This window comes from Camellia sinensis, chromosome 10, assembly GCF_055761805.1.
Source record: "Camellia sinensis isolate YWXY chromosome 10, ASM5576180v1, whole genome shotgun sequence".
NCBI lineage: Eukaryota > Viridiplantae > Streptophyta > Magnoliopsida > Ericales > Theaceae > Camellia > Camellia sinensis.
In genome coordinates this window covers 165999278-166026118 of record NC_138970.1, presented here as the reverse complement: position 1 = coordinate 166026118, position 26841 = coordinate 165999278, and the positions used below count along the sequence as shown (strand labels likewise).

The 26841-nt window shown below is 39.5% G+C and overlaps 1 protein-coding gene across 1 annotated transcript; it reads right to left on the bottom strand.

Moving 5' to 3' along the window:
* Positions 1–252: 252 nt before the first annotated feature.
* On the bottom strand, positions 253–19503 carry LOC114293632 (uncharacterized). The gene is made up of 5 exons (XM_082890586.1): positions 19228–19503; positions 18813–19146; positions 805–892; positions 516–574; positions 253–314 (listed from the first exon to the last, which is right to left on the bottom strand). The coding sequence occupies exons 1-5, from the start codon at positions 19501–19503 to the stop codon at positions 253–255; spliced, it is 819 nt and encodes a 272-aa protein (XP_082746712.1).
* Positions 19504–26841: the final 7338 nt, after the last annotated feature.

Below are 26841 nucleotides of genomic sequence, written 5' to 3'. Positions count from 1 at the left end.
TTTTTTGATCAACAAAAAAACGAAAGCTTTATTGATGAAAAAAAAACACAATACATGCAAAAATTACGTCAACAAAGTAGGGAAGTGCAAAAAATATCATAGCTAACCTCAACAATCCTAACTAGGTTGGCATCACAGAAGAAGCACAATCATACGCTAGCACTTGATCCAAGATTGGTGAGAAACCAATCAAAAGTAACCAAAGAAAAAACACATAGCAACCAAAGAAAAAGATTTGCAGCCAGCTTCTTCCTACCCAAGATCAGCAACAGAGCCCAACTGAAAGAACTCAGCAGCATAAAATAGTTGAGTAGCTAAGAAGCAATAACATCCAGCAGCAGCACACCAGAGTCAAAACCCAACAACAACCATCTATTGAACACACATCTCTCATATGAAGAAACTCAGCCAATTTTACCAAACTAACAGATGTATAGCACAGCTCCCTTAGATTACCCAAAAGCAGTAGACTAAACACTGCAACATAGCAAGGCACAAACTACACTCCAAACTACCATGCTCTCCTAATCCATCATACTCGGACTCAAACATAACTCCTTTAACCCAAGCACATCTGCCACATCACACAACAGTAACAGCAAACCCAAGAACAAACCAATCATCAAACCTCAGCACTCTGCTGCCATGAACTCCACCCATCAATCACTTCCAAGCAACAAACAAACACCTAACAACCATTCAGAACAAAGAGCCAACTGGTGAGACCTAACAAAACACCCCAGCAAAGTATCTGTTTCAAGACAACAGACATGATCCATAACATTCAACCACCATTTTTGATACAATACTTCACCAGAACCTTCAGAACCAGCAGTAGCACATGTATTCTTCACTTGATACATTTCCTGACTTGATGAAGATTTGATACAAACTGGTGAATTGAATAATCACTTCCTACCATATTAGACTTTATTCACAAAGCCACTTTAACCTTGATGATTTCGCATAGGACTTCAAAATCGGGTTGAACCTTATTGAAAATAACTTCATTTCTATGTTTCCACATAGACCAAAAAATTGCTATTGGTAAAGTTTTCCAAATCTGAAATTTCTCTTTTTTAAATTTCCACCCATTCCACCACAACAACAAGCTTTCCACTGAGCCTAGCAAAACCCACTGCACATCTCACTATTTGATGATGTTGGACCATATTCTCCAAACGAAAGGGTAGTGAATCATTATGTGGTTAAGTGATTCCTCTCTTAAGCTACACAAAGCACACACAACACCCACATTTGTAGTGACAACTCTAATTTTTTTTTAAATACTCAATTGTCTTAATTCTTCCCTTCCACTCCAACCAAGCAAAGAATTAGGCCTTTGGGGGTGCGGCATTATTCCAAATTAAAATAGATAACTTTTTCCTTGATCCAACATTTAACTCACACCAGTGAAACACTGACTTCACCTTAAAACAACTTGAATTGTCAGCTTTCCGTATGATGCTGTCAAAACTCTACAAACATAGTTCTGGCCTTGTTCCTAACACCATCTTCAAATTTCTCAGATCCTCCTATTCCCAAGCCATTAAATTCCTTCTAAAGTTGAGACACTACTCCGCATAACTTATTTTTTTGTCATCAGCTCTTTCAAAGTTACCTCTTTGACATAGGAAATACTAAGTAGCCTCGGGTACTTCTCTTGAAGACAACCACTACCCAGCCAATCATCCTCCCAAAGCATAATCCTACACCTATTTCCAATTTTAATCCCAACATTTTCCATAAAAAAAACTTAAGAATTCTGGGATTTGCTTGTGCTACTGATAATATATCGTTCCATATCCTTAAGCTAGAACTATCAACCATGCGGAATGGAAACCATCTCCTACCAACAGAACCATACCGGATACAAATTAGCTTTTTCCAAAGTGCATCATCTTCAAACCCAAGCCTCCACCACCACTTGGCAAGAAGGCTTTCATTGACTGCTTTCATATCCCTTATTTCTAGTCTCCCAAACTTTTTACTGACTGCAGCCTCCTTTCACTTTACTAGATGGATCTTCCTCTTTAAATCAGTGCCTTTCCACAAAAAAGTTGCTTGTATCTTCTCAAGCTCCTCTACAATTCCTTGAGGTATCTTGAAAATTTACATGTAGTAAATTGGTACATTGGCTAGCACATATTTAATGAGGGCTACCCTCCCAGTAAAAGAAAGCACTATTTTCTTCTAACCGGCTAATTTAGACTTGAACATATCCACTACAGGTTTCCAAGATTGATTTCTTCTAGGATTACCCCCTAAAGGTAAGCCCAAGTATTTGAAAGGAAGTTTATGAATTGTGCAATTTAATCTAGAGGCAAACTCATCAACTATTGCCTCATCAATACCCACTCCACTGACATCACTCTTATGGTAATTAATTTTTAATCCAGACACAACTTCAAAACACCTCAATACTCTCTTAACATTTTGACCTCCACCCAATCTGCTTTGCAAAATAAAATTATGTCATAAGCGAATTGTAAATGCAATACATTCACACCACCAGCCCCAATACTAGCCCCTCTTATCAGACCTAACTCTTTTGCTCTTACCAGAAGCATGTTTAAACCTTCAGCAACAATGTTAAACAAAAATAGTGAAATTGGGTCCCCTTACTGCAAACGTTTTTGTGGAATCACTTCCTCAGATGAAGACCCATTCACAGGAATTGATACACTAGCAGAAGCTAGGCAAGATTTCATCTATTCCACCCATTTTGTCCCAAAACCAAATTTGCTCAACATATCAAACAAAAAATTCTACTTTACTGTGTCATACGCCTTTTCAAAGTCAAGTTTTATAATTAGCCCACTTATCTTGTTTCTTTTCCACCAATCTATCACTTCATTTGCTACCAATGTACCATCCAAAATATTTCTCTCACTCAAGAATGCAGATTGTGCTGGACTAATGATGCGTGGTAACACATGCTTAAATTTGTCGGCCAGGGACTTTGATAGAATCTTGTACATTGAATTTATAAGACTGATTGCCCTATAGTCCTAAACAATGGCTGGACTATGTGTAGACACCCCATTTTTAACCGACCTTAAGACTCAGACGTCACCGATTGAGCGCTTGGTGATGTTGCATATCGTGCTCGTTCAGAGGTTTCAGAGTCTCGGCTGCGAGCCTTACCTCCGGACTTCCGGACTCTTTCATGCTTTACCTCGGTTTGCGAACCAGGCTCTGTTTTCTCTGTTTTCTCTTCCCAAAGGGAGGGAGAGGTCTCGTAGATCATCTCTCAGTGGCCGTAGGCTATGTTTCGTGGTCGTAGGCCACTTTTTCCAGCCCTAAACCACATATTTGTGTTGTACACATCTGGGAGGCCACCAATATCACATGGCCGGCCAGTAATTGTGTTTGACCCTTTTGAACCCCTCCAAAAAGTGGGCTTTTCTCTCTCCTGGTTTACTTTCTCCAATTTTTGACCACATGGTTGTGTTGTGCACACATGGGAGGCCACCAATCTGGGGTGGCCGGCCACTAAAACTTCTTGAGCCTTTTGACCCTTGGTCGACCGGCCATGAAGAGGGTCGGGCGGCCACCTGCAACTTAGATACCCGGCCGGCCATGGTCCCCACCTCTAGTACATTACAAATATGTATTCTGGTTCCCCCCAAATTGTGTATCCGGGGGCTGCACTTTTGGGGGGAAATTTGAAATCCATTTCCCCCCCCTTTTTTCCCACACTCTTGTCTATATAACCAGCACCCCAGGTTGTGTTTTGAGGGTTAGAGGGTTTGGTTTAAGCCTCTTGCATTCAATCTCTCTCTCTCTATATTCCAACCATCAAAACCCCTCAAGTCCTACACCATTTCTACACCATCTCCAAGCCAACCAATCCATACTCCTTTCCAGCAGCTTCAAGGCCATTTCCAGAGGTCAAGGTTTTCCAAAATTGGTTCAAGAGTTGTTGAAGCATTGGTCTTCAAGGGTAAGTCTTCTATCCCTCTCTTTGGCCCTATTTTTGCTCAATATATTAGCTCCTCTTGCTTGCATATTTGGGCTCCGACCCCAAATGAGAATAGCATTATTTTGAGCTCCTTTTCATGTTTGTTTAAGGGTCTCTTCCTGTTTGAGGCTTTCTTTTTACACTTGCTTCTTTACCTCTCTTGTATGCCTCTTTCTTGAATAGTACTTTAGGCTCATTTTTAATCTGTTTTGAGCGTGGTCATAAAATGTAAAGTGGCTTATTTTGAGCCCTTATTCAACATTGTTGAAGGGCTCTTCACTGTTTGAGGCTTCCTTTTGTCGCTTGCCTCTTTATCCCTCTTTTAGCCTTATTTTTGCATGTTTTGTTAGCCCCTTGTGCTTGTATTTTTAGGCTCTGGTCCGAACTGTAAATAGCCTTATTTTGACCCCCTCTTCATGTTTGATCAAGGGTCTTTTTCTGTTTGAGGCTCCCTTTTTACACTTTGTGTTTAAACCTTCTTTTAGGCCTATTTCTCGCATAGTATTTTAAGCTTACTTGTGCACTGTTTTGGGCTCGGCAATAAACTGTAAAATACCTTTTTTTGAGCCTCTCTTCAACTTTGTTGAAGGACTCTTCATTATTTGGGGCCAGCAGCTGCTACTTGCTAATTTATCTCTTTTTTGGTTCCATTTTTGCATGTTAACTTAGCCCTATTTGTGTTCACCTTTTGGCCTTGCTTAAAACTGTAAATATGCTTGTTTTGGGACTGTCTTGATTCTGTCTTCACACTTCATGTTCAAATAATGCATGCTTTGCATAGCCATAGGTCATTCTATGTACCTAATTTCATGTTTCAGGTCTCATTCCATGCATCAGGTACCATATTGCCATGTTTCGGGGCTGTTTTGCATCATATTTCAGTACTGAAATTTGCATACTTGTATACCATATTCCATGCCTTGCCATGCTTTGGTAGAGTGGCATTTGTGCCTTAGGATCGGTCCTCGGTTTGCGTGCATGTGTGCGCGCATTTCGAGTGTCTCATTTTTCATCTTATGGCTACTAATGTGAGTGTGGCTGAGGTCCACTCATGTTGGTGTAAGTCCATTGCGCATTGTGTATGCCATTTCATTTCACAGCATTGTGTATGACAGGCCATATGTTAGCACATTGTGTATGCCATGTTATCTCGTGCATCGTGTATGCTATTTCCTAGCATTGTGCATGATAGGCTGTATCTTAGTTGCATTTCATGCATGTCATGCATATTGCATCGTGTTCGGGATAGGAGTTAGCCTGAGCACGGGAAACGAGGGGCGTTTCGTACTCCGAGTGACGGAACGTGTCTCAATTCTTCGGTCGCCGACACTCCGGATTAGCCATGATGGAGTCTAGGCCTTGTTGTGTCCATATGCGCATTCATTTCATATTGAGTCGTGCAATTTGACTCCTCGGCCATCATGCATCGAGATGCGTGATTGGTGGCACGAGGATCGAAGCATGCATACATTTGTGAAAATACATTGCCATGCCCCTTTCCTGCTCTCTGTTGCAGCAAATCAAGAATCAGCAGTCTTCCGAGGCTTGGCGCTCTTTCCAAAAAATTATTACAAAACAGAGGCTAATTGGGGCATCACAGTGGATTTCCGTGCAAAGGCAACCCGGATATGCATTATTCATCATCTGAAGAAGAGTCAAGGCAGCCCCTGGCTTGCATGCCAGTTTATTGTTTTCTTAGTTAATTTGGTAATTAATTAGGATTTTTGTACATATTTGGACTGTATTATTTATTCGGATTGTATTATTTGGGACTGTATTATTCTTTCGGACCCTCTGCGCGAGGGCAATGTTATAATAAGTGTGCGTGTGTGTGATGTATGTCTTCCAACCCCACGTCTTTCTCCCTTTTATTTACCCGCTTATGATGGTTAGATTAGGGCATGTTTTAATTAGCATACAGTATGATAGCATGTTTGCATTCATTCATCTATTTTGCATGCACCGGGCTCGGCGCATCATACTAACTGCATCGTATTTTCAATTCCAAGTTGAATACATGTTAGCTGTAGCATTTCATATGCCATGTTTAGAATAGTCGAGCCTGCTATAGTTGCATTTTTTGTATGTGTTACATTAGGCATTTCCGTATAATTAGGATCATGCATGGATTTCTAATTAGCTTCTGTTTTGGCTTGGAGTACTCGGTAAGTTTTATGCTTTAGCATCCTTGCATGCGTGTGAGTGAGGCTATATGCTTATGTGATATAACTGCCTGAATTCCTGTGGGTGAAGGTTGGGTTATTTGAATTGGAACAATTCATCAAATGTGTGTTTTAAGCCCACTAGATAATCGCAAAATCATGTTTTTCTAAGCCCACCCGAGGGTGACAAATCCACGTCTTAGCCTACTTGCGGGTAGCACCATCAAACCACTTTAAAAAAATAAACATGAAATGTTTTGTTCCAATTCAGACGATCCAGTCTATACTTGTATGCTGTGCGCATCACATAGTAAATCTAGGCTAATAACCGGAATAAGAACGCATAAAGTTTTCAAAATTAGATATCATGGTTAGTAGAGGCCGATCTTTGATCGGGCGAGCGGGGGTGCTCACGAAGTGACCTTCCCCAATCGTACCCAAGTTCCCGAGCCGAGGCAACTTTGGTGATGACGGACACGTGGCCTTAGGCAAATGAGTCAGGGTTTCCTAAATTTCTCCAAAATAAAACATTTAGGTGGCGACTCTGTATCTGGCAAAGCAATCCATGTTTGGCACTTCTTTAAAAATCTGTTTTCTCAAAACGATTTGCCGGATTTGGACTCTTTGGTTCAGATTTAGAACCGTGACAATTTGAGAGTCCGAACTGTAGTGAACCCCAAATGAACAGAACGGGACTCATCCCTCCTGGGGCGTTCGGGGACGTCTACAGTTTCTGGCGACTCTGCTGGGGATTTAGAGAACTTGACTCGAACTCTTGATATCTGGTTTTGACAACAATTATGTGTTTCTTTGCATTGCATTTGCATTGGTGCGCCTAGGACACCGTGTTTGCCATCTGCTATTCCTGAACGGTTTGCCGGAGGCTTGTCTTGTCGAGACATGACCATAAGGCTGACCGGTTGTGGGCTCTGCTAGTATGGGAACACAAACCCCGGTTTTACCGGAACACCCTTTTTGACCAGGGCACCCTTTTTGACCATTCGACCTAGTGCATATTCGGAATCCATAGTGACCATTCCAAACTAAGACAGGTTGCTTACCCGATAGAGGTTGTTTGAAACCGCTGCGTGCGTAGTGAAACCCTAGCTCCTGACAAAATAGGACAGGGAAACCCTACCCCTCCATAGGGGTGTTTTGGCTCTCAATTATCTGTTATGTGCTTTTAGAGTGCGTCTCTACAGGAATGCATGTATCAGTTTGCAAGTTTGGGCATCAGGCCTGCGGACACCAGTTCAGTATTTTGGGATTCAGTTTACCTGAGGGTATCAGATTTGAGGCTGAATTTTGGAGGCTGAATTCAGTAGAGGGCACAGTCATTCTGCTACACTCGCATCTGTTTTGGTGAAGTTGAGCTGAGATGCTGCATGTTTTCTCTTTTGCTAGGTAGTCTTGGAACCATAGCTTCAGAAGGCTCCGATATCCCCCAAGGTTCATCGAACTTGTGCTGATAGACTTTGTCAGGTCAGAGATTCAGTTCAAGGGCAATCAATGTTCCTTTGCCAGAGGCAAAGTAAAAGGGCTAGTCAGGCACAAATCACCAGTTCAGCAGTTACCAGATCAGTGGCCCCTATTCACTCCACCAGTGAACAGTCAGGCTGAGGCCTCAGTTTTATCAGTTTTTAGTCACCTCACCAGTCAGTCAGCCGGAACAGCAGAACATGGCAGGGATGGAGGAAATGATGCGTCAACTCCAAGAAAGTATGAAACTCATGCAGCAAGACGCTGCTCGGCAAATGGAATTTGCCAAACAGCAGGCTGCGATCATGGCCCAGCAGGCAGAGCTAATCACCAGATTACAACGGCAAAACGGAGTATCTGCTTCGCATCAAGCTCCCCCCACCAGTAGATCCAATACCCGGGGAGACACCAAATGTCCAGGAAGGTACGGACATTCCGACAGGGCCGGCTCTGCCCCCAATCTTACCCCAGCTGTCTAAAGCACCAATCAACCCACCGGACTCTCCCTTTGAGTTCGAGGTAGACCATACAGCGTTGAAGTTGAGCAAGCTTGAAAAGTTGTTCAAAAAATCCCAAGGAGTAAAGTCCATCCCGGACATTGAGGACGGGTACATCGACGCAGCTGTGACACTGCCGGACAGGTTCAAGATGCCTCAAATCAACCGTTTTGATGGGTCAGGAGATCCCATGGTCTACCTGAGTTTGTTTTCAGATGTTCTGCGCCCGATGGGCTTGACAAGATTACAAAAACTTTCCCTTTTTGGCAGGACCCTGTCGGTATTGCGGCCATCTGGTACGCCAAATTAGAGGATTTAGTGAAACGAAGCTGGGAGGAGATGGCCGAGGCCTTCGTCGCACAATATTCATACAATACCCAAATCGAGATTACGACCCGTGATCTTGAGACGACGAGGCAGGAGTCTAAGGAGAATTTCTCAGAATTCGTGGCCCGCTGGAGGGCCAAGGCCTCAATGATGACCATTAGGCCAACGGATAAAGATCAAATACAGATGGTTGTGCGCAACCTCCAGCCCAAACTAATGCAAAAAATGATCGTGCTCCCCTTCCCTACCTTTTCAGATTTGCATGAGATGGGAGTACAGATCGAGGATGCTATGAAGTAGGGCCTCATTGACCAGGAGAAGGAGCAGCCCAGGAGGGCGTTTACCCGCAGTTCGAATGCGACCACCAGCGGTGACGCAGCTGCAAGATCTTCCGAAGTGGGCATGGTCGCCACCACCACACCAAGAGCAGCCACCCCCTTTGTTGGTGCATCCACTTCAAACCCCCGAACTTCAGACTATCTACCCCGAAGCAAGAGGGTTTTCACCCTAACTCTATATGTCTTTGTCTAAAGCCCTGGGGGTCCTACTGAGGAAAGGACATCTGAAACCGTTAGAGCAACGGCCTCTACCCGATCCTCTCCCTCCAAAACATGACCCGACTAAGTACTGTGCTTTCCATCAACAAACCGGTCATGACACCAACAGTTGCGTCCGTCTCCGCCACGAGATACAAAATTTGATTGACAACGGGATCATCCCCGCACCAGGTCCTGCAAAGTCTATCGGCACTTGATCAGTGAACTTGTAGGGGATAATGTGATGTGATCGAGGGATGAACCACCTGCGGGCGGCGTTCAGTTTATTTCAGATATGGTGTATGGCACGCACTGTTTTGAGCATTTGTGAATGTTGGTTTTTGTACATTCTGACTTAGGTATTGGGTCAGCCTTGTTGTTTTGTTTTTGAGTCTGTCTTTTTGTTTTGAGGCAGTCTCTTTTGTTTTGGGTTTGTCTTGTTGTATCGAGTCAGTCCTGTTGTATAGGAGTCGGGTGATTCCGGGGGGTGTTACCTCGGGCGTCACCATTTTGTTTTGTGTTTGTCTTTTCGTTTTTGTTTTGAGTCTATTTCTGCCTTGGAGCCAGTAACGCCAGCAGATTCGAATGAACAGCAGTGGTTTTTCATGCTTTTATGTTTGCTTCTGCTGTGTGCCAGTTGTACCAGAAATTCCAAATGAGATGACAGTATCTGACTAGAAGCTGTGTCTTTTCTGTGCCTTGAATTCATTGTATCGACCTAAGTTTTTCAAAACTTTTTGAACACTACGGTGAAAACGAAGAGGAATGAATTCCTCGGGTTTTGCAAAATTTTGATCAATTGAGAGAAAGAGAGGCGTGCTAAGCCCCTTAATGAATGAAATCATGCTTGTTAGTGTGAGTACTGAGAAGGACCCTGACTTGATCCAGAATGGTTTCACACTATCTTCAGCGTGAGCGATTTGTCGCTTTCTTAAAAATTTTCAAAAACAAAATGTTTTGAGCGGTCCTGCGAAGACTTGTGTGGAATCGCTCTTGAGATTGTGCAGCTTAGGATCGCTCTCAGCCTCGAGACTTGAGCCCTTGCTTTCAAACCTAGACCTTGGATTCAGAGTGTTCAAACGGTCAACCGCGATATGAGGCCTGCGTAGCTAGATTCCAAGCAGCCCTCGAATAAGAGGCAAGAAAGTCAGATCAAGAAGATCAGATTTCATCAGAAGAGGCTTGCGAAGCTAGAACAAAAGCACCCCTCGAACTAGGGACAAAAATGTCCGATATGCTCGAAAAGTCGAAGACGGATCCTTCAGTAAATCAATGCAACGACCACTCTCCTGGATACGGATGACTGCAAAACCCTAAAACCATTTGGCATGGACTTGTTACACTTTTACCCTTTGAGAGGCTCGCTAGGCCGAAAACCCGGAAGGGCGACCTAGGCAAAAGTTAGAGCAAGAGAAAAGAACAAAAAAAAGGAAAAGAAAATAACAACAAGAATAAAAGAAAAAAAAAGAGAAATGAAAAAAAAGAAAAAAAAAATGAAAAAGAATGAAAAGATACAAAATTGAAAAGAAGAAAAACATAGCTTGCAAGGTTGAAAACCCACAAAAGGCGGCCTTGGCAAAAGTTAGAGCGCAAAAGGAGAGGTTAATACCTGAGTGTACCTTAACCCTGAACTACGTATGGCTTGATTCCCACGTTTGGGATACGTAGGCAACTTCATTCTAAAGTCCAGCCGTAAAACACTCCAAATCGATTGTGCCCATGTAATGGTTTTGATCATCTTTGCTTTCTCTATATCCGAGAATTTGGTTGTGTTCGTCATTCTGAGAACTGACTACAAGGCGCTGCGGGGCCATTCAGACAAGGGGCAACTTTCCGTTGCCATTCAATGCGCTGTTGTGCCATTCAGACAAAGGGCAATAGCAATGCGCTGTGGTGCCATTCAAATAAGGGGCAACTTTCTGTTGCCATTCAATGTGCTGCAGTGCCGTTCAAACAAGGGGCGACTGTCCGTTGCCATGCAGCTCCCCTCAAGCAAGGGGCAATTTTCCTTCGAATTTGAAGTTATGCATCTCAAGAGCAGGTTCCGTGCTTGTTGAGCAGTGGCCGTTTGCAAAAATAGTTTTTGAGAATTTTTACTGAGGTTGACTAATTTTCTCGAAAATTGTTCCATCTTTTCCAAAAACTGGACCATTTCTTGGACCCAAAAAGGAAAATTTTCAGTGCTCATAACCTGACTTGCATGATTTCAAATCAAAAATCGAACAAGTGTGTTAATCTAACTCTCATGTTGGTCAAAATTGTTTTAGTAGAAAACCAAAACAAAAAATGGTCAAAATAATGAACTAGGGGCACAGTTGAGTCAGGCTTCCTGTCTTTTCCCTGTTGTCAATGCATTTGCCAGAAAGGGCACTCTACTTGCCAGAAAGCGCACAACTGAAGTCAAAGGGCTGAAAGCTCTCTCATCCTCCAAGCAACGAGGTATCAAGACAAGTGCGAAGCACGAATTGGAATGGGGTGAGATATTCCACTCCCTCATCTGGATAGATCTGATCATGCCCGAACTTCCCAGCAGAGCATCATCAACTGATGTCAGCTACAGATTTGTTACATACCCGGTTGTAGCGCAACCCCTCTGTGGGAGGAATTCACTGTTGTGAACAAGAATCAAAAGCTGGTAGAATACCAGGGGCAAGGGCCCACGACTTCCTGTTTATCCATCAACCACCCAGGGGAGGGATTGAAAAAAAACGAGAGATTGAAGAATAGAGAGATGTGCGATGAGAGAAAAAGTAAGAAAAGGGCTTTTTCAGAAAAATAGAGCTTGAGGGCCGAGTGATGTGAGGATCACAAATAAGAAAGGGTAGGAAACAATACCCGGTGAAACAGGCTCCCTGTGCACGTCTGTGTGTCGTGTCTTTTGTTTTGTTTGTCTCGATTCTTGCTTTGAGTCGTTTCGAGCGTGTCTCGATGTGTTTAGGTTATTTACCTTTTGTTTTCCGTTGTTGAGCCGTAGTGCGCTGTGTTCAGTCGTAGGCTCAATACCCGGTCGAGAACTCATTTATCAATTGCAAAATAAAATCGTTCTACGTTCCGAGTGCCGTGTCATTCTCCACATCTGTGCAAAACAAGATTCGTTCTTTCATAAAACCGCAGGGTTCAACCCAGGTCATGTCAGAACAGTAAAACCAGGACCTATTTGAAGCTATATGGGTTCTAGACTACAAAACAAAAGCAAAAGAGGAAAATATCGGGTATCTGAGTGTGCTTCAACTTCGGAAAACTCCGTGATTGTACTCCGGATGTACCTCTTCAGGCCTTGTCAGTGTTCCGAAGAATGAGTGTGCCTCTACTCCAAGCTTAAGCCTGCTTCAAGTCAGAATGGCAATTAAAGTAGCAGCAGATGTTATCTCTCGCCAATGTAAACAGGGTGTCCTTTTTTCGAGCAGAGTTGTGTTGCCAAGTCCTCCGAAAGGTAAATCGGAGGCACCAGAGTACATGTTTGATGCCCTTCCATTGCATAGAATGTGAACTTTCATATACACTTCGGTTGCATGTGTGCCGCGTATCGTTATGTTTCTGCATAGAATATGCTTTCAATGTTGCATAGAAAATGCCCCCATACTTGCATAGAAAATGCATTTTATCGCACTGTCTTGTGCACCTGCATTGCATTGTTTTGTGCCCTCCTTTGTTTGGAAACATTGGGATACGTCCTTTTGTTTCTTATACCTTTCTGAAACACCGGGATGCGTCCCTACGTTTTCGTTTCTCCCTTCCTTCGAAACACCGGGATACGTCCCTACGTTTCCCTTTCTCCTTCTTTTCCGAAACACCGGGATACGTCCTTATGTTTCTCCTACCTTTCCGAATCATCGGGATGCGTCCCTATGTTTCTTCTTCCATTCCGAAACAACGGGATACGTCCCTATGTTTCTTCCTTTTCCCCGAAACACTGGGATACGTCCCTATGTTTCTCTTTCTATTCTGAAACAACGGGATACGTCCCTATGTTTCTCTTTCCATTCCGAAACAACGGGATGTGTCCCTATGTTTCTCCTCCTCTCCGAAACACTGGGATACGTCTCTATGTTTCTTCTCCTTTGTCGAAACACCGGGATACGTCCCTATGTTTCTCCTCCTTGTTCATAACATTGGGATACGTCCCTAATCCTTGGGATGCGTCCCTAATCCTTGGGATATGTCCCTAACCTTTGGGATACGTCCTTAACCCTTGGGATACGTCCCTAATTCTTGGGATACGTCCCTAACCCTTGGGATACGTCCCTAACCTTTGGGATACGTCCCTAACCCTTGGGATACGTCCCTAACCCTTGGGATACGTCCCTAATCTTTGGGATATGTCCCTAATCCTTGGGATACGTCCTTAACCCTTGGGATACGTCCCTAACCCTTGGGATACGTCCCTAATCTTTGGGATACGTCCCTAACCTTTGGGATACGTCCCTAATCGTTGGGATACGTCCCTAATCCTTAGGATACGTCCCTAACCTTTGGGATACGTCCCTAACCCTTGGGATACATCCCTAATCTTTGGGATACGTCCCTAATCCTTGGGATACGTCCTTAATCCTTGGGATACGTCCCTAACCCTTGGGATACGTCCCTAACCTCCGGGATACGTCCCTAAGTTTCTCCCTCTTCGGTTAAAAGTGTTCGGAATACGTTCCAATGCTCACACCATTCTGAAACGCCGGGATACGTCCCTATGTTTCTCCCCCTTCGGTTAAAAGTGTTCGGAATGCGTTCCAATGCTTATACCATTCCGAAACACTGGGATAAGTCCCTATGTTTCTCTCTTTGTCCCCTTCCTCACATGATTTCAGCGTGTCTGGAATTTATCTCAGGATGCATGGAGCGCGCTCCTGATTAATTTTCTTTATTCTTCCTCCACTCACGAGTCCAACGTGGTTGGAGTATGTCACCATTTTGCATCTATTGTACTCTCTGTTGCATCGCATCTATTATCTATTGCATCACATCTATTACATCCATTGCACCATATCTGTTTTATCGTTCGGTCTAAGGAGACCTTAAATCATGTATCATCATTCGCGTTGTTTTGCGCATTGCACTTGCATTTATTCGCACCGTCTTGTGCACTTTCCGGTCTAGGAGACCTTAAATCCTCTAAAGGTGCAATTCCTTTGGTGTTTGTCGTGCCCGAACGACTTCTGGTGGTTTGGTATAGCCACCTGCCTGTGTTTGCGGTGAGTTCCTAAGAGACCAACTGAGACGGTATAAACTAGAGTTCGAATGGCTCTTGCCTAGAACGCAAAGGTTCGGGATTTTTGAGACTAAAGTCTGGTTTAAATACCCAGGGGTATATCCTCGGCTTGAAATCTGTATGGCAGCCCCATAGATTGAGATAGCATCTGTATGCACCCCAATTCTGGATACTGATCCAACCTAGTCTGTCACCCTGTTGGAAAATAGGGAAAGCTGCGACCATAGTCAGGGAGAAAAGTAGTACCTGCGGTTCAACCAAGGAGAAGCGAAAAATCCCCAGCAGCATGAGGTAAGTCATTGCCAATTGCCCCTGTAAGGTACCTTTACCTCTTAGCTATTACATTGCATTTTAGCCACTTTTACAGTGCATTGCATGAATCCTCAATTTTCAAAACCGGCTTCGCGTAGCGTGTAAGTCCAATTATCAAACCGGCTTCGCGTAGCGTGTAAGTCCAATTATCAAACCGACTTCGCGTAGCGTCTAAGTCCAATTTTCAAACCGGCTTCACGTAGCGTGTAAGTCCAATTATCAAACCGGCTTCGCGTAGCGTATAAGTCCAATTTTCAAACCGGCTTCGCGTAGCGTATAAGTCCAATTATCAAAATCTTCCTGCATATCATTTTGCATCTTGCCCCCTGCCTGCGGGCATACCTGCGGGCACATCTTTGTAATCTTGCATGTTTGTCTAAGTCTTCGGCCTTGTCAAAAATGGGTCGTCTCTGGGCTTTGACATTCACTCCCGTCACTTATGACTTTCGAGTTCTGTCAAAGAGGGGCAACTGTAGACACCCCATTTTTAACCGACCTTAAGACTCAGACGTCACCGATTGAGCGCTTGGTGATGTTACATATCGTGCTCGTTCAGAGGTTTCAGAGTCTCGGCTGCGAGCCTTGCCTCCGGACTTCCGGACTCTTTCATGCTTTACCTCGGTTTACGAACCAAGCTCTGTTTTCTCTGTTTTCTATTCCTAAAGGGAGGGAGAGGTCTCGTAGATCATCTCTCAGTGGCCGTAGGCTACGTTTCGTGGTTGTAGGCCACTTTTTCTAACCCTAAACCACATATTTGTGTTGTACATACCTGGGAGGCCACCAATATCACATGGCCGACCAGTAATTGTGTTTGACCCTTTTGAACCCCTTCAAAAAGTGGACTTTTCTCTCTCCTGGTTTACTTTCTCCAGTTTTTTACCACATGGTTGTATTGTGCACACATAGAAGGCCACCAATCTGGGAGCCCTTGCCGGCCGACCACCTGCAACTTAGATACCCGGCCGGCCATGGTCCCCACCTCTGGTACATTACAAATATGTATTCTGTTTCGCCCCAGATTGTGTATCCGGGGGGCTGCACTTTTGGGGAAAAATTTGAAATCCATTTCCTCCCCCCCTTTTTTCCTACACTCTTGTCTATATAACCAGCACCCCAGGCTGTGTTTTGAGGGTTAGAGGGTTTGGTTTAAGCCTCTTGCATTCAATCTCTCTCTCTCTCTATATTCCAACCATCAAAACCCCTCAAGTCCTACACCATTTCTACACCATCTCCAAGCCAACCAATCCACACTCCATTCTAGCAGCTTCAAGGCCATTTCCAGAGGTCAAGGGCTCCCAAACTTGGTCCAAGAGTTGTTAAAGCATTGGTCTTCAAGGGTAAGTCTTCTATCCCTCTCTTTGGCCCTATTTTTGCTCAATATATTAGCTCCTCTTACTTGCATATTTGGGATCCGACCCTAACTGAGAATAGCATTATTTTGAGCTCCTTTTCATGTTTTTTCAAGGGCCTCTCCCTGTTTGAGGCTTCCTTTTTACACTTACTTCTTTACCTCTCTTGTATGCCTCTTTCTTGCATAGTACTTTAGGCTCATTTGTAAACTGTTTTGAGTGTGGTAATAAACTGTAAAGTGGCTTATTTTGAGCCCTTATTCAACATTGTTGAAGGGCTCTTCACTGTTTGAGGCTTCCTTTTGTCACTTGCCTCTTTATCCCTCTTTTAGCCTTATTTTTGCATGTTTTGTTAGCCCCTTGTGCTTGTGTTTTTAGGCTCTGGTCCAAACTGTAAATAGTCTTATTTTGACCCCCTCTTCATGTTTGATCAAGGGTCTTTTGCTGTTTGAAGCTCCCTTTTTACACTTTGTGTTTAAACCTTCTTTTAGGCCTATTTCTCGCATAGTATTTTGAGCTTACTTGTGCACTGTTTTGGGCTCGGCCATAAACTGTAAAATACCTTATTTTGAGCCCCTCTTCAACTTTGTTGAAGGGATGTTCATTATTTGGGGCCATCAGCTGCTACTTGCTTCTTTATCTCTCTTTTGGGGCCATTTTTGCATGTTAACTTAGCCCTATTTTTGTTCACCTTTTGGCCTTGATTAAAAATGTAAATATGCTTGTTTTGGGACTTTCTTGATTCTGTCTTCACACTTCATGTTCAAATAATGCATTTTTTGCATAGCCATAGGTCATTCCATGTACCTAATTTCATGTTTCGGGTCTCATTCCATGCATCGGGTACCATATTGCCATGTTTCGGGGCTGTTTTGCATCATATTTCGGTACTGAAATTTGCATGCTTGTATACCATATTCCATGCCTTGCCATGCTTTGGTAGAGTGGCATTTGTGCCTTAGGATCGGTCCTCGGTTTGCGTGCATGTGTGCACGCATTTCAAGTGTCTCATTTTTCATCTTATGGCTACTAATGTGAGTGCGGCTGAGATCCACTCATGTTGGTGTAAATCCATTGCGCATTGTATATGCCATTTCATTTCATAGCATTGTGTATGCTAGGCCGTATGTTAGCACATTGTGTATGCCATGTTATCTCGTGCATCGTGTATGCCATTTCCTAGCATTGTGCATGATAGGTTGTATCTTAGTTGCATTTCATGCATGTGATGCATATTGCATCATGTTCGGGATAGGAGTTAGCCCGAGCACGGGAAACGAGGGGCGTTTCGTACTCCGAGTGACGGAACGTGTCTCAATTCCTCGGTCGCCGACACTCCGGATTATCCATGATGAAGTCTAGGCCTTGTTGTGTCCATATGCGCATTCATTTCATATTGAGTCCTGCAATTCGACTCCTCGGCCATCATGCATCGAGATGCGTGATTGGTGGCACGAGGATCGAAGCATGCATACATTTGTGAAAATACATTGCCATGCCCCTTTCCTGCTCTCTGTTGCAGCAAATCAAGAATCAGCAGTCTTCCGAGGCTTGGCGCGCTTTCCAAAAAATTATTACAAAACAGAGGCTAATTGGGGCATCACAGTGGATTTCCGTGCAAAGGCAACCCGGATATGCATTATTCATCATCTGAAGAAGAGTCAAGGCAGCCCCTGGCTTGCATGCCAGTTTATTGTTTTCTTAGTTAATTTGGTAATTAATTAGGATTTTTGTACATATTTGGACTGTATTATTTATTCGGATTGTATTATTTGGGACTGTATTATTCTTTCGGACCCTCTGCGCGAGGGCAATGTTGTAATAAGTGTGCGTGTGTGTGATGTATGTCTTCCAACCCCACGTCTTTCTCCCTTTTATTTACCCGCTTATGATGGTTAGATTAGGGCATGTTTTAATTAGCATACAGTATGATAGCATGTTTGCATTCATTCATCTGTTTTGCATGCACCGGGCTCGGCGCATCATACTAACTGCATCGTATTTTCAATTCCAAGTTGAATACATGTTAGCTGTAGCATTTCATATGCCATGTTTAGAATAGCCGAGCCTGCTATAGTTGCATTTTTGTATGTGTTACATTAGGCATTTCCGTATAATTAGGATCATGCATGGATTTCTAATTAGCTTTTGTTTTGGCTTAGAGTACTCGGTAAGTTTTATGCTTTAGCATCCTTGCATGCGTGTGAGTGACTGCCATGAATAGCATGCTTACCATGAGGCTATATGCTTATGTGATATAACTGCCTGAATGCTTGTGGGTGAAGGTTGGGTTATTTGAATTGGAACAATTCATCAAATGTGTGTTTTAAGCCCACTAGATAATGGCAAAATCATGTTTTTCTAAGCCCACCCGAGGGTGGCAAATCCACGTCTTAGCCTACTTGCGGGTAGCACCATCAAACCACTTTAAAAAAATAAACATGAAATGTTTTGTTCCAATTCAGACGATCCAGTCTATACTTGTATGCTGTGCGCATCACATAGTAAATCTAGGCTAATAACCGGAATAAGAACGCATAAAGTTTTCAAAATTAGATATCATCGTTAGTAGAGGCCGATCTTTGATCGGGCGAGCGGGGGTGCTCACGAAGTGACCTTCCCCAATCGTACCCAAATTCCCCAGCCGAGGCAACTTTGGTGATGACGGACACGTGGCCTTAGGCAACGAGTCAGGGTTTCCTAAATTTCCCCAAAATAAAACATTTAGGTGGCGACTCTGTATCTGGCAAAGCAATCCATGTTTGGCACTTCTTTCAAAATCTGTTTTCTCAAAACGATTTGCCGGATTTGGACTCTTTGGTTCAGATTTAGAACCGTGACAATTTGAGAGTCCGAACTGTAGTGAACCCCAAATGAACAGAACGGGACTCATCCTTCCCGGGGCGTTCGGGGACGTCTACACTATGCTTCTTAGGAATTAGTGTTACAAAAGAACAATTCAAACCATTAACCAACTTACCATTCTCATGGAACTTAGCCATGAATTTGAGAATATCAACTTTCATAATCTTCCACCCCTTTTGCGTGCTAATCAAATTAAATCCGTCAAGGCCAGGTGCTTTATTCCCATCACACTCCTTGATTGATGCCCATATTTCTGATTCAAAAAACTCCTTCTCCAACATCTCAACTTGAGCTAGTTCAATGGACCTATACATTCTTCCAATCTTGGGTCTATCCTTCCAATGTTCTGCAAAAACTTCACCAAAATAACTTGCAATTTCTTTCTTCATCTCTGCAGGGTTATTGAAAGTGTTGCCCTTTATTGTAATGGAGTCCATCAAGTTTCTACTCTGACGCTTTGTAGCCAGGATGTGGAAGAATATAGTATTCCTATCTCCTTTTAACGCCCAATCTGCTTTAGATTTCTATACCCGGATCCATTCCTTCACTTTCCTTAGCTTCCACAACTCCCCTTTAACCTCTCTTCTTCTTACTAGCTCTTCCTCATGCAATGATCTCTCCTCTGAAATTATTTCTAAAGCCTGCAATTCCTCCTTTGCTTCTTTGATTTTAAACTCAACAATCCCAAAAACTTCCTTATTCCACACTTTTAGTGCTTCTTTCAAAGCTTTCAGTTTGGACTTCAATCTGAATCCCGCCCATCCAACCACATGTGTGCTTTCCCAAACGTCTCTTACCTTGTTCATGAAAGTGGGATGGAGAACCCAAGCATTTAGGAAAATTAAAAAATCATAAGAAAATATCATTGCTCTTAGGTCATGTTTAGATTACCAAAATAGAGAAGTGGAATGAAAATATCATTTCAAGTCTCTTTCTTTACATTGTTTGGGTGTGTCTAAAATAGAAATGTAACTTCTAATTCAATTTTCAAAGTAGAATGAGATCCCCTGATTAATTGGAATTCTATTTCCCCATTCCTGCACGAAAATCTCACATTCAAACCAAATGTTTAAATTACATTGACATATAAATATTTTTACTAATAATAAGACTTTTGATAATATAATTCTTCTTAGTTTCTAATTTCTATCATTCAAATGTAATCTTATTAAATTACAAGCATTATATTCTATAAAAATAGAAAAATCACAATTTAATGGTAGTCTTACAAAATAATTATAAATTCATAAAAAAAATTAAAACTTTAATTACGAATATTTGTAAAATTTACTACTAATATTTTTATTTTTATTTTTATTTTTATTTTAAAACATACGCTTTTTTTTTCCCTATAAATCAACTGGGATTTTGGCACGTTGATGTCATTGATTGGATACTTTAGAATGCTTCACGTGCCAATGTTTGCATTGATGACAAATGCATTTAAAAATTCACATGGCTAATTTGGAAATTTTGCCAACACATATTATTAAAATGAGTCTTCTTTCATATTTTTTTTTTATTCTATGAAATATTAATAAATAAAAAATTATAAAATTATTAATTTTTATAACATTTTTGTTATTAGTTTATTATCATTTATTATCATTCCGACATTCAAACTAACCAATAACATAACCTAGAGTCGGTCAAAAATAAATTAAAATTTGCATAGCTTGGTGCAATATTCTCATGCTCATCTCTATAAACCATTTTTATAATCGGAATTTTTTTTCAATTGATTTTAGTTCAAATTTCTAAAAGTATTATCAATTAGATTAAGAAAATGTAAGAAAAAATTAATGCAATTGAAATTATAAGGACCAAATTAATATTAAAGATAAAATAAAGAGATTTCAAATCTAATATGCCCATATATATATATATATATTATCTTGACAGATTTTAATTGCTTAAGATTAAAGTGATATTCTTAAGTAAAAATAATCAATGATTCTTGTTTGGCTTTTTTTTATTTCTTTTTTTACGTAAACGTGGCATCATTTGAACAAATTAACAGGCTTTTTCCTTTTAAGACATTTGTTAACTTGTGTTTTTTTTTTTTTTTTTTAAAAGTGAAAAAAGAAAAAAGATGGCTTTTAGTGTTCGTTAACAAAGTATTAAGTACAATTTCTATATTTTTTTACAATTAATTTTTATAAGTAAATGCACAATCATTATTGGGGTTTAGATGCTCTCCCAATATTCCCCCTCCGGCCTCTACCAAAGGTCTTGTTTAGGGTGTGACGCGTATCTTTCTGAAGATCTAAGATATAAATATTATCACTCCACGAGAAAATCATGACTTAAGTAAAATGATGATATCATATTATTTCAGAGAGCAAAATGACAATGTTTTAGAGACTTAATAATGAGAATACGTTAACGGAAGGAGACAAGTCACTCTTGACTCTAACTCTTCTAATTTCACTATCGCTATCATCCCTCATCCCATATCCACAAAAGGAATCCAATTTTATTCACATACTTGATAATAAGATATTTGAACAAAACAAACCTTGTTATTTATTAAAACAGTGCGATCCTTCCCACGTGTAATCCTTGACCGATAAATGTTTATTCCTCGACAACAATGTGTATGTTTGTAAGTTTTGGTACAAACAATTGAGTGTAAATTTTGGTACAAACAAAACAACTTTTCTTAAATCTCCCCCAACACAATTATGGATCATCATCATCATAAGGAACAAGCGTTATAATTCTTTACACATCATGATTAGATCCTTTGTTGAGTCTCAGCAGTACTATCTATCCCTCATTTCTTTGAAGACCCTTTCTCTGCAAGTCCCCATGGCCTCATGTATATTTTTCTTGTCATTCTGACAAATACTACTCATTTCAGTCCCTGCAACAAAATTTCCCATTTCTCTAATTGGCTTATTGAAATATCAATACTTATGGTAAAACCAAACTCATACTATATTGACGTTCTAACAGACCATTGTTCGGAAAATTTTATTTCTACACGTCTATTTATCTCAGTACATATTATTTTTCAGTACACCACTTAGTAATTTAATTATTAATTATTGTTCTCATTCCACACACCAAATATTCTAATCATATCTTAACTTATATCTTGTACATACACCATCTCAACCATCTTTCCACACACTCTTACATCAATCTAGCTCCCCTCATGGAGTCGATGAGCAATTCATCCAAAGCCAAATCAATGGAGTCGATCTATAGTCAAGAGTAAACTCCGATCAAGAGGACATTGAAACTCTAAAAAATAGCACCTTTGAACTCAAAAGAATTTCATTTCTATTATCTTCATTAACCTCTATCATCAAACCCATCTTTTCATTTTCCAAACAAGCTCTAGTATTTCTACTTGCATGTTGATTAGTTGAATGAAATCTCATCTGAGTCTTTGTTATTAAGATGTTCAATTTGTGTTTTTGCTTCATCATGGCACCGATTTGGTACTGAACAAACATGTTGGGAATGGAGGAAGAGAGCAACAAATGGAAAGTGGTTGTGGAAATGGACAAGGGGAGGGGTCTAATCTACCATAGAAGTTAGGATAAGATTGAGAGTAAGAACTGCAATATCTATGATTTTTAGGGTTTAGTTCATAAGAGTCTATTGTAGAATGTTGGATTTAAAAAAGGTTTTTTTATTTTTTATTTTTTAACAAAAAGTTTAATATGTAATGAAAATTCCTCTACACAACCAAGAATTTTTAATTATTTTATAATGCTTTTATTTCAGTTGAATGTATAAATATGTGATCTTAGGGCTGGTTTGGCATTCTTCAAAAAAGTCAAAAATTTTAAAAATCACTATTCTATTTAAGTTACATCATCTTATTTAAGTCACATCACCTCTCTACCACATCACTTCAAACCTAACCCATATCCAACTCATATTTCATAAAAAATCAAAAAGTACACTTATTTAGATCATCCCAAATCACCCCTTAATCTGTTTGATTGACTAGAAAATTGAAGCTAATAAGAAAGAAAGAAAGAAAGATCATAAAAATCTCTTAATCTACTTTGTTTCCTGCTATTTTTTTTTTCTAAAATGGAGGAATTAGGATTTAGTTTTTTTTTTAATTATTAAAACATGTGCATTGAGAATTTTTTACAAAAAATATTTTCCTATAATATTATGGGTGTGTTTTAATATCTATTATGATCATTTTACTTTAGCTTATAATTGTCATTAAAATAATAATTCATTAAGTGTGTATACTTAGATAAGTAGCTGTGTGGAAATAGAATTTGGCCCATTGTTTATTCATTCCAGTTAAAATTCCATACCCTCATAAGACTACATACATTAAACAATTGGTTAAATTACAAATATACCTCCTGAAATTTGTTTCAGAGATAGATTGCTTTTGTAATTTTGAAAATTATAAATATTTCATTGTTAGGATTTTTTATTTAATAGAATTAACCCAAAAAAAAATCCTAACTACTCTCTTATAAAATAATAAAATTACCAGAATTGTTAATTGAAATAAATATCTAAAATCATTAAGAACTGTTTTTTTTTTATCGGTGAAAATTAGTTTTTTTTTTTTTGATTGGGGAAAATATATTTCTAAAATCATTAAAAAAAATTAATTGACTTAATAATTTATTAATAAAATGAGTTATTTTTGTATAATTAAAAATTTAAAGGAACAATATATAATTTCTAAAATCATAAAAGATAATCCATATTTTAGGCAAACTTCAAGAGTATATTGTCAACATAAATTTCAGAACATAAACCTTACACTTTGGATCATTTACCATGTGTATTATCAAGAAATCAAGACAAAATGACGTACCTGAATCCATTGATGAACGATTAAACGGAAGCGTGATTATCAATGAACTCTTTGTTATTGATTATGTTATTGCCTTCTAATCCTTTCCCCTTTGGTGCCTTATGTTTCTCCTTGAGAGGATTTAGGAAAAAAATGACAGTGTTCTTATTTCCCACCTGGGAAGGAATATGGACCATAACCTTTTAAAGGTTGTAATTGGTTTTCAAAACTGAAAGGTTGTGGAAGTTCAAAAGGAATGAAAACCAACTTTAACCATTATTGGTTTTAATTTCTATTTATTAGTTTTCAAAACTGAAAGGTTATGGAAGTTCAAAAGGAATGAAAACCAACTTTAACCAATATGTTTTAATTTCTATTTCTGCCCCTCATAGAAATAGAAATTATACAACTAGTATCTACACATTAGGTCCATAACACATATACCCTTAAGCCTATTAACTAAATTGAATCACTTAAATTATATACTTCTTATAAATGATAACACCACATTTAATTATGTGGTCCCATTGAGACATTATCTAACAATCTCCCACTAAACCACATATGTATCCTGAAAAATGTGCTTAACTTTAGTGAGCTCAGAAATTTGTTATCATAACTTGAGGGTATCCAAACAATTTTGTCCATTAACTATATTAATATAGGATCAAAGCGGTCTTTGTTACATCAATCGTAACTCGACCCACCAATGGTCACGTATACTAATACAGCTAAATGACATAGATCGATCATGGATGCGTAGCATGGAAATTACATGTGATGTGATCCAAACATGCCTATTTCCAACTAGTCCTACTTAACTTTATTGAGATCAATACTTCACAATACGTAACAGAGCGTAATAAACTGAATATTTCATTTCTGCAGAAATTAATCTCATTACATAGATAAAACTCAAGGCTGACATAAAGCAGTAATATAAATACAGACTCCCACTAAACCAGAATGTTCTCAAATAGAACAACACCCATCTGAGTAGTGTGCTCATGAAAGACCTTGGGTGGTAGTCCCTTCGTAAGTGGATCCGCTATCATGGAGTTTGTCCCAATGTGCTCTATGGAAATCTGTCCACTCTGCACTCTTTCTTTTACAACTAGGAACTTGATATCAATATGCTTTGATTTTGTCGAGCTCCTGTTGTTATTGGAATATAAAACTGCAGACTTATTGTCACAATATAACTTAAGTGATCTTGCAGTGCCTTCCAAAATACGCAACCCAGTGACAAAATTCCGTAGCCATATCCCTTGGTTTGATGCCTCATAACATGCTACAAATTCTGCGGCCATGGTGGATGAAGCTATGAGCGCCTGCTTTGCAGACCTCCAAGAAATTGCTCCGCCAGCTAACAGATAAATATAGCCTGATGTGGATTTCCTACTGTCTTGGCATCCAGCAAAATCGGAGTCGGAATATCCAATGACCTCTAACTTATCCGATCTCACACCTATGCTCACATTAAGTTACCAAACAGATAATCTCTAAATAAATTAATTTAATGACAACATCTCAAGATACCTAGCACAACATTAATACCAAGCCTTTGGGTAGTGATATTAACTGTAAGTGGTATTCTTGTTGTAATGATCAAACATTGACAATAAGTTATGTCAAATAACAAATCTATCTTTTGATGGATTTATTATTCACCTTAGGTTTTCTTGACAATTGGCATATGTTTATCACCACAAAATGTGTGTGTAATTCTGCCAAGTCTTAATCATGTCTTTGGACCGATAAATACCCGCATGAGATACACAGACATGAACTTCAAAACATTCCATATAAAACAATCTAGACAAGAGAGATCACTTTTGTGACATCTTGTTTGAATTGACATATATTGAGAATGTTAGAAAATTAAATTTTTGTAGACGTTGTATGAAATTACATTAAATTTAAAAATTTCTAAATTTGTGACCCCGTATATGTTATATAATCTGCAGCAATTCCAATTATATATATACATATATAAATAGAATTGACGGGTCCAAAAACAAATAGTTTTTTTTTTATGATGTTCAAAATTAAACCAATCAAATCGCAAGATATATCTATATATATATATATATATATATATATAAATACATGATGTTCATCCATTTGAGAGAGAAAAAAAAAAAAAAAAAAACTGCCCACCGAATCATTTTACAATTCCAGAAAACAGATTACCATTTTCACAGAACAAAACAGAGAAAAACAGAATTTACATCCATAAGAAAATTCAGAATCTGATTCCAGGAAACTAAATAGAATGAATAAAGCATATTAATTCTGATAAGACACATGATATGCATGCTCTAATACCAATTGTCAACATAAATTTCAGAACATAAACCTTACACTTTGGATCATTTACCATGTGTATTATCAAGAAATCAAGACAAAATGACATACCTGAATCCATTGATGAACGGTTAAACGGAAGCGTGATTATCAATGAACTCTTTGTTATTGATTATGTTATTGCCTTCTAATCCTTTCCCCTTTGGTGCCTTATGTTTCTCCTTGAGAGGATTTAGGAAAAAAATGGCAGTGTTCTTATTTCTCACCTGGGAAGGAATAGGGACCATAACCTTTTAAAGGTTGTAATTGGTTTTCAAAACTGAAAGGTTGTGGAAGTTCAAAAGGAATGAAAACCAACTTTAACCATTATTGGTTTTAATTTCTATTTATTGGTTTTCAAAACTGAATGGTTGTGGAAGTTCAAAAGGAATGAAAATCAACTTTAACCAATATGTTTTAATTTCTATTTCTGCCCCTCATAGAAATAGAAATTATACAACTAGTATCTACACATTAGGTCCATAACACATATACCCTTAAGCCTATTAACTAAATTGAATCACTTAAATTGTATACTTCTTATAAATGATAACACCACATTTAATTATGTGGTCCCATTGAGACATTATCTAACATATATTTCTAATTTACCCTTAATAAAAAAGAGTAAGAGTGTTTGTTGGGTGTAGCAGAAGCACTAGGAATCTATACTACCTCTTTCATATTTCTCTTCCTACTACACACAAATAAGCCATTTACCTCAGGGGTAACCTAGATGGCAGTGGGTTTGCTCCCCATATGCTCAACTCAGATTCGATTCTTATCAACTCATTTTGTTTGTTAGGATCATGCGATTCAGGAGTGTCGATTGATCCGTGGGTTTTGTCAAGGGTCCTTGATTAATGTTTGTTACAATGAATAAAAGGTTAATTTTATTTTAAAGGGTGAAATTACAACCAAAAAAATAAAAATAAAAAAAATCACAGAGTTGTAATAAAATAGAATCTGAATTTTTAATTTAAATCATAACATTTTAATTTATTTTTCA

Coding starts and splice junctions, on each gene's coding strand:
- LOC114293632 (XM_082890586.1), bottom strand. CDS start 19,503: ATGAACAAGGTAAGAGACGTTTGGGAAAGCACACATGTGGTTGGATGG. Junction 19,147..19,227: donor AAGTGAAGGAATGGATCCGG/GTATAGAAATCT, acceptor ACAAAGCGTCAG/AGTAGAAACTTGATGGACTC. Junction 893..18,812: donor GGCTAAGTTCCATGAGAATG/GTAAGTTGGTTA, acceptor TCAATTCACCAG/TTTGTATCAAATCTTCATCA.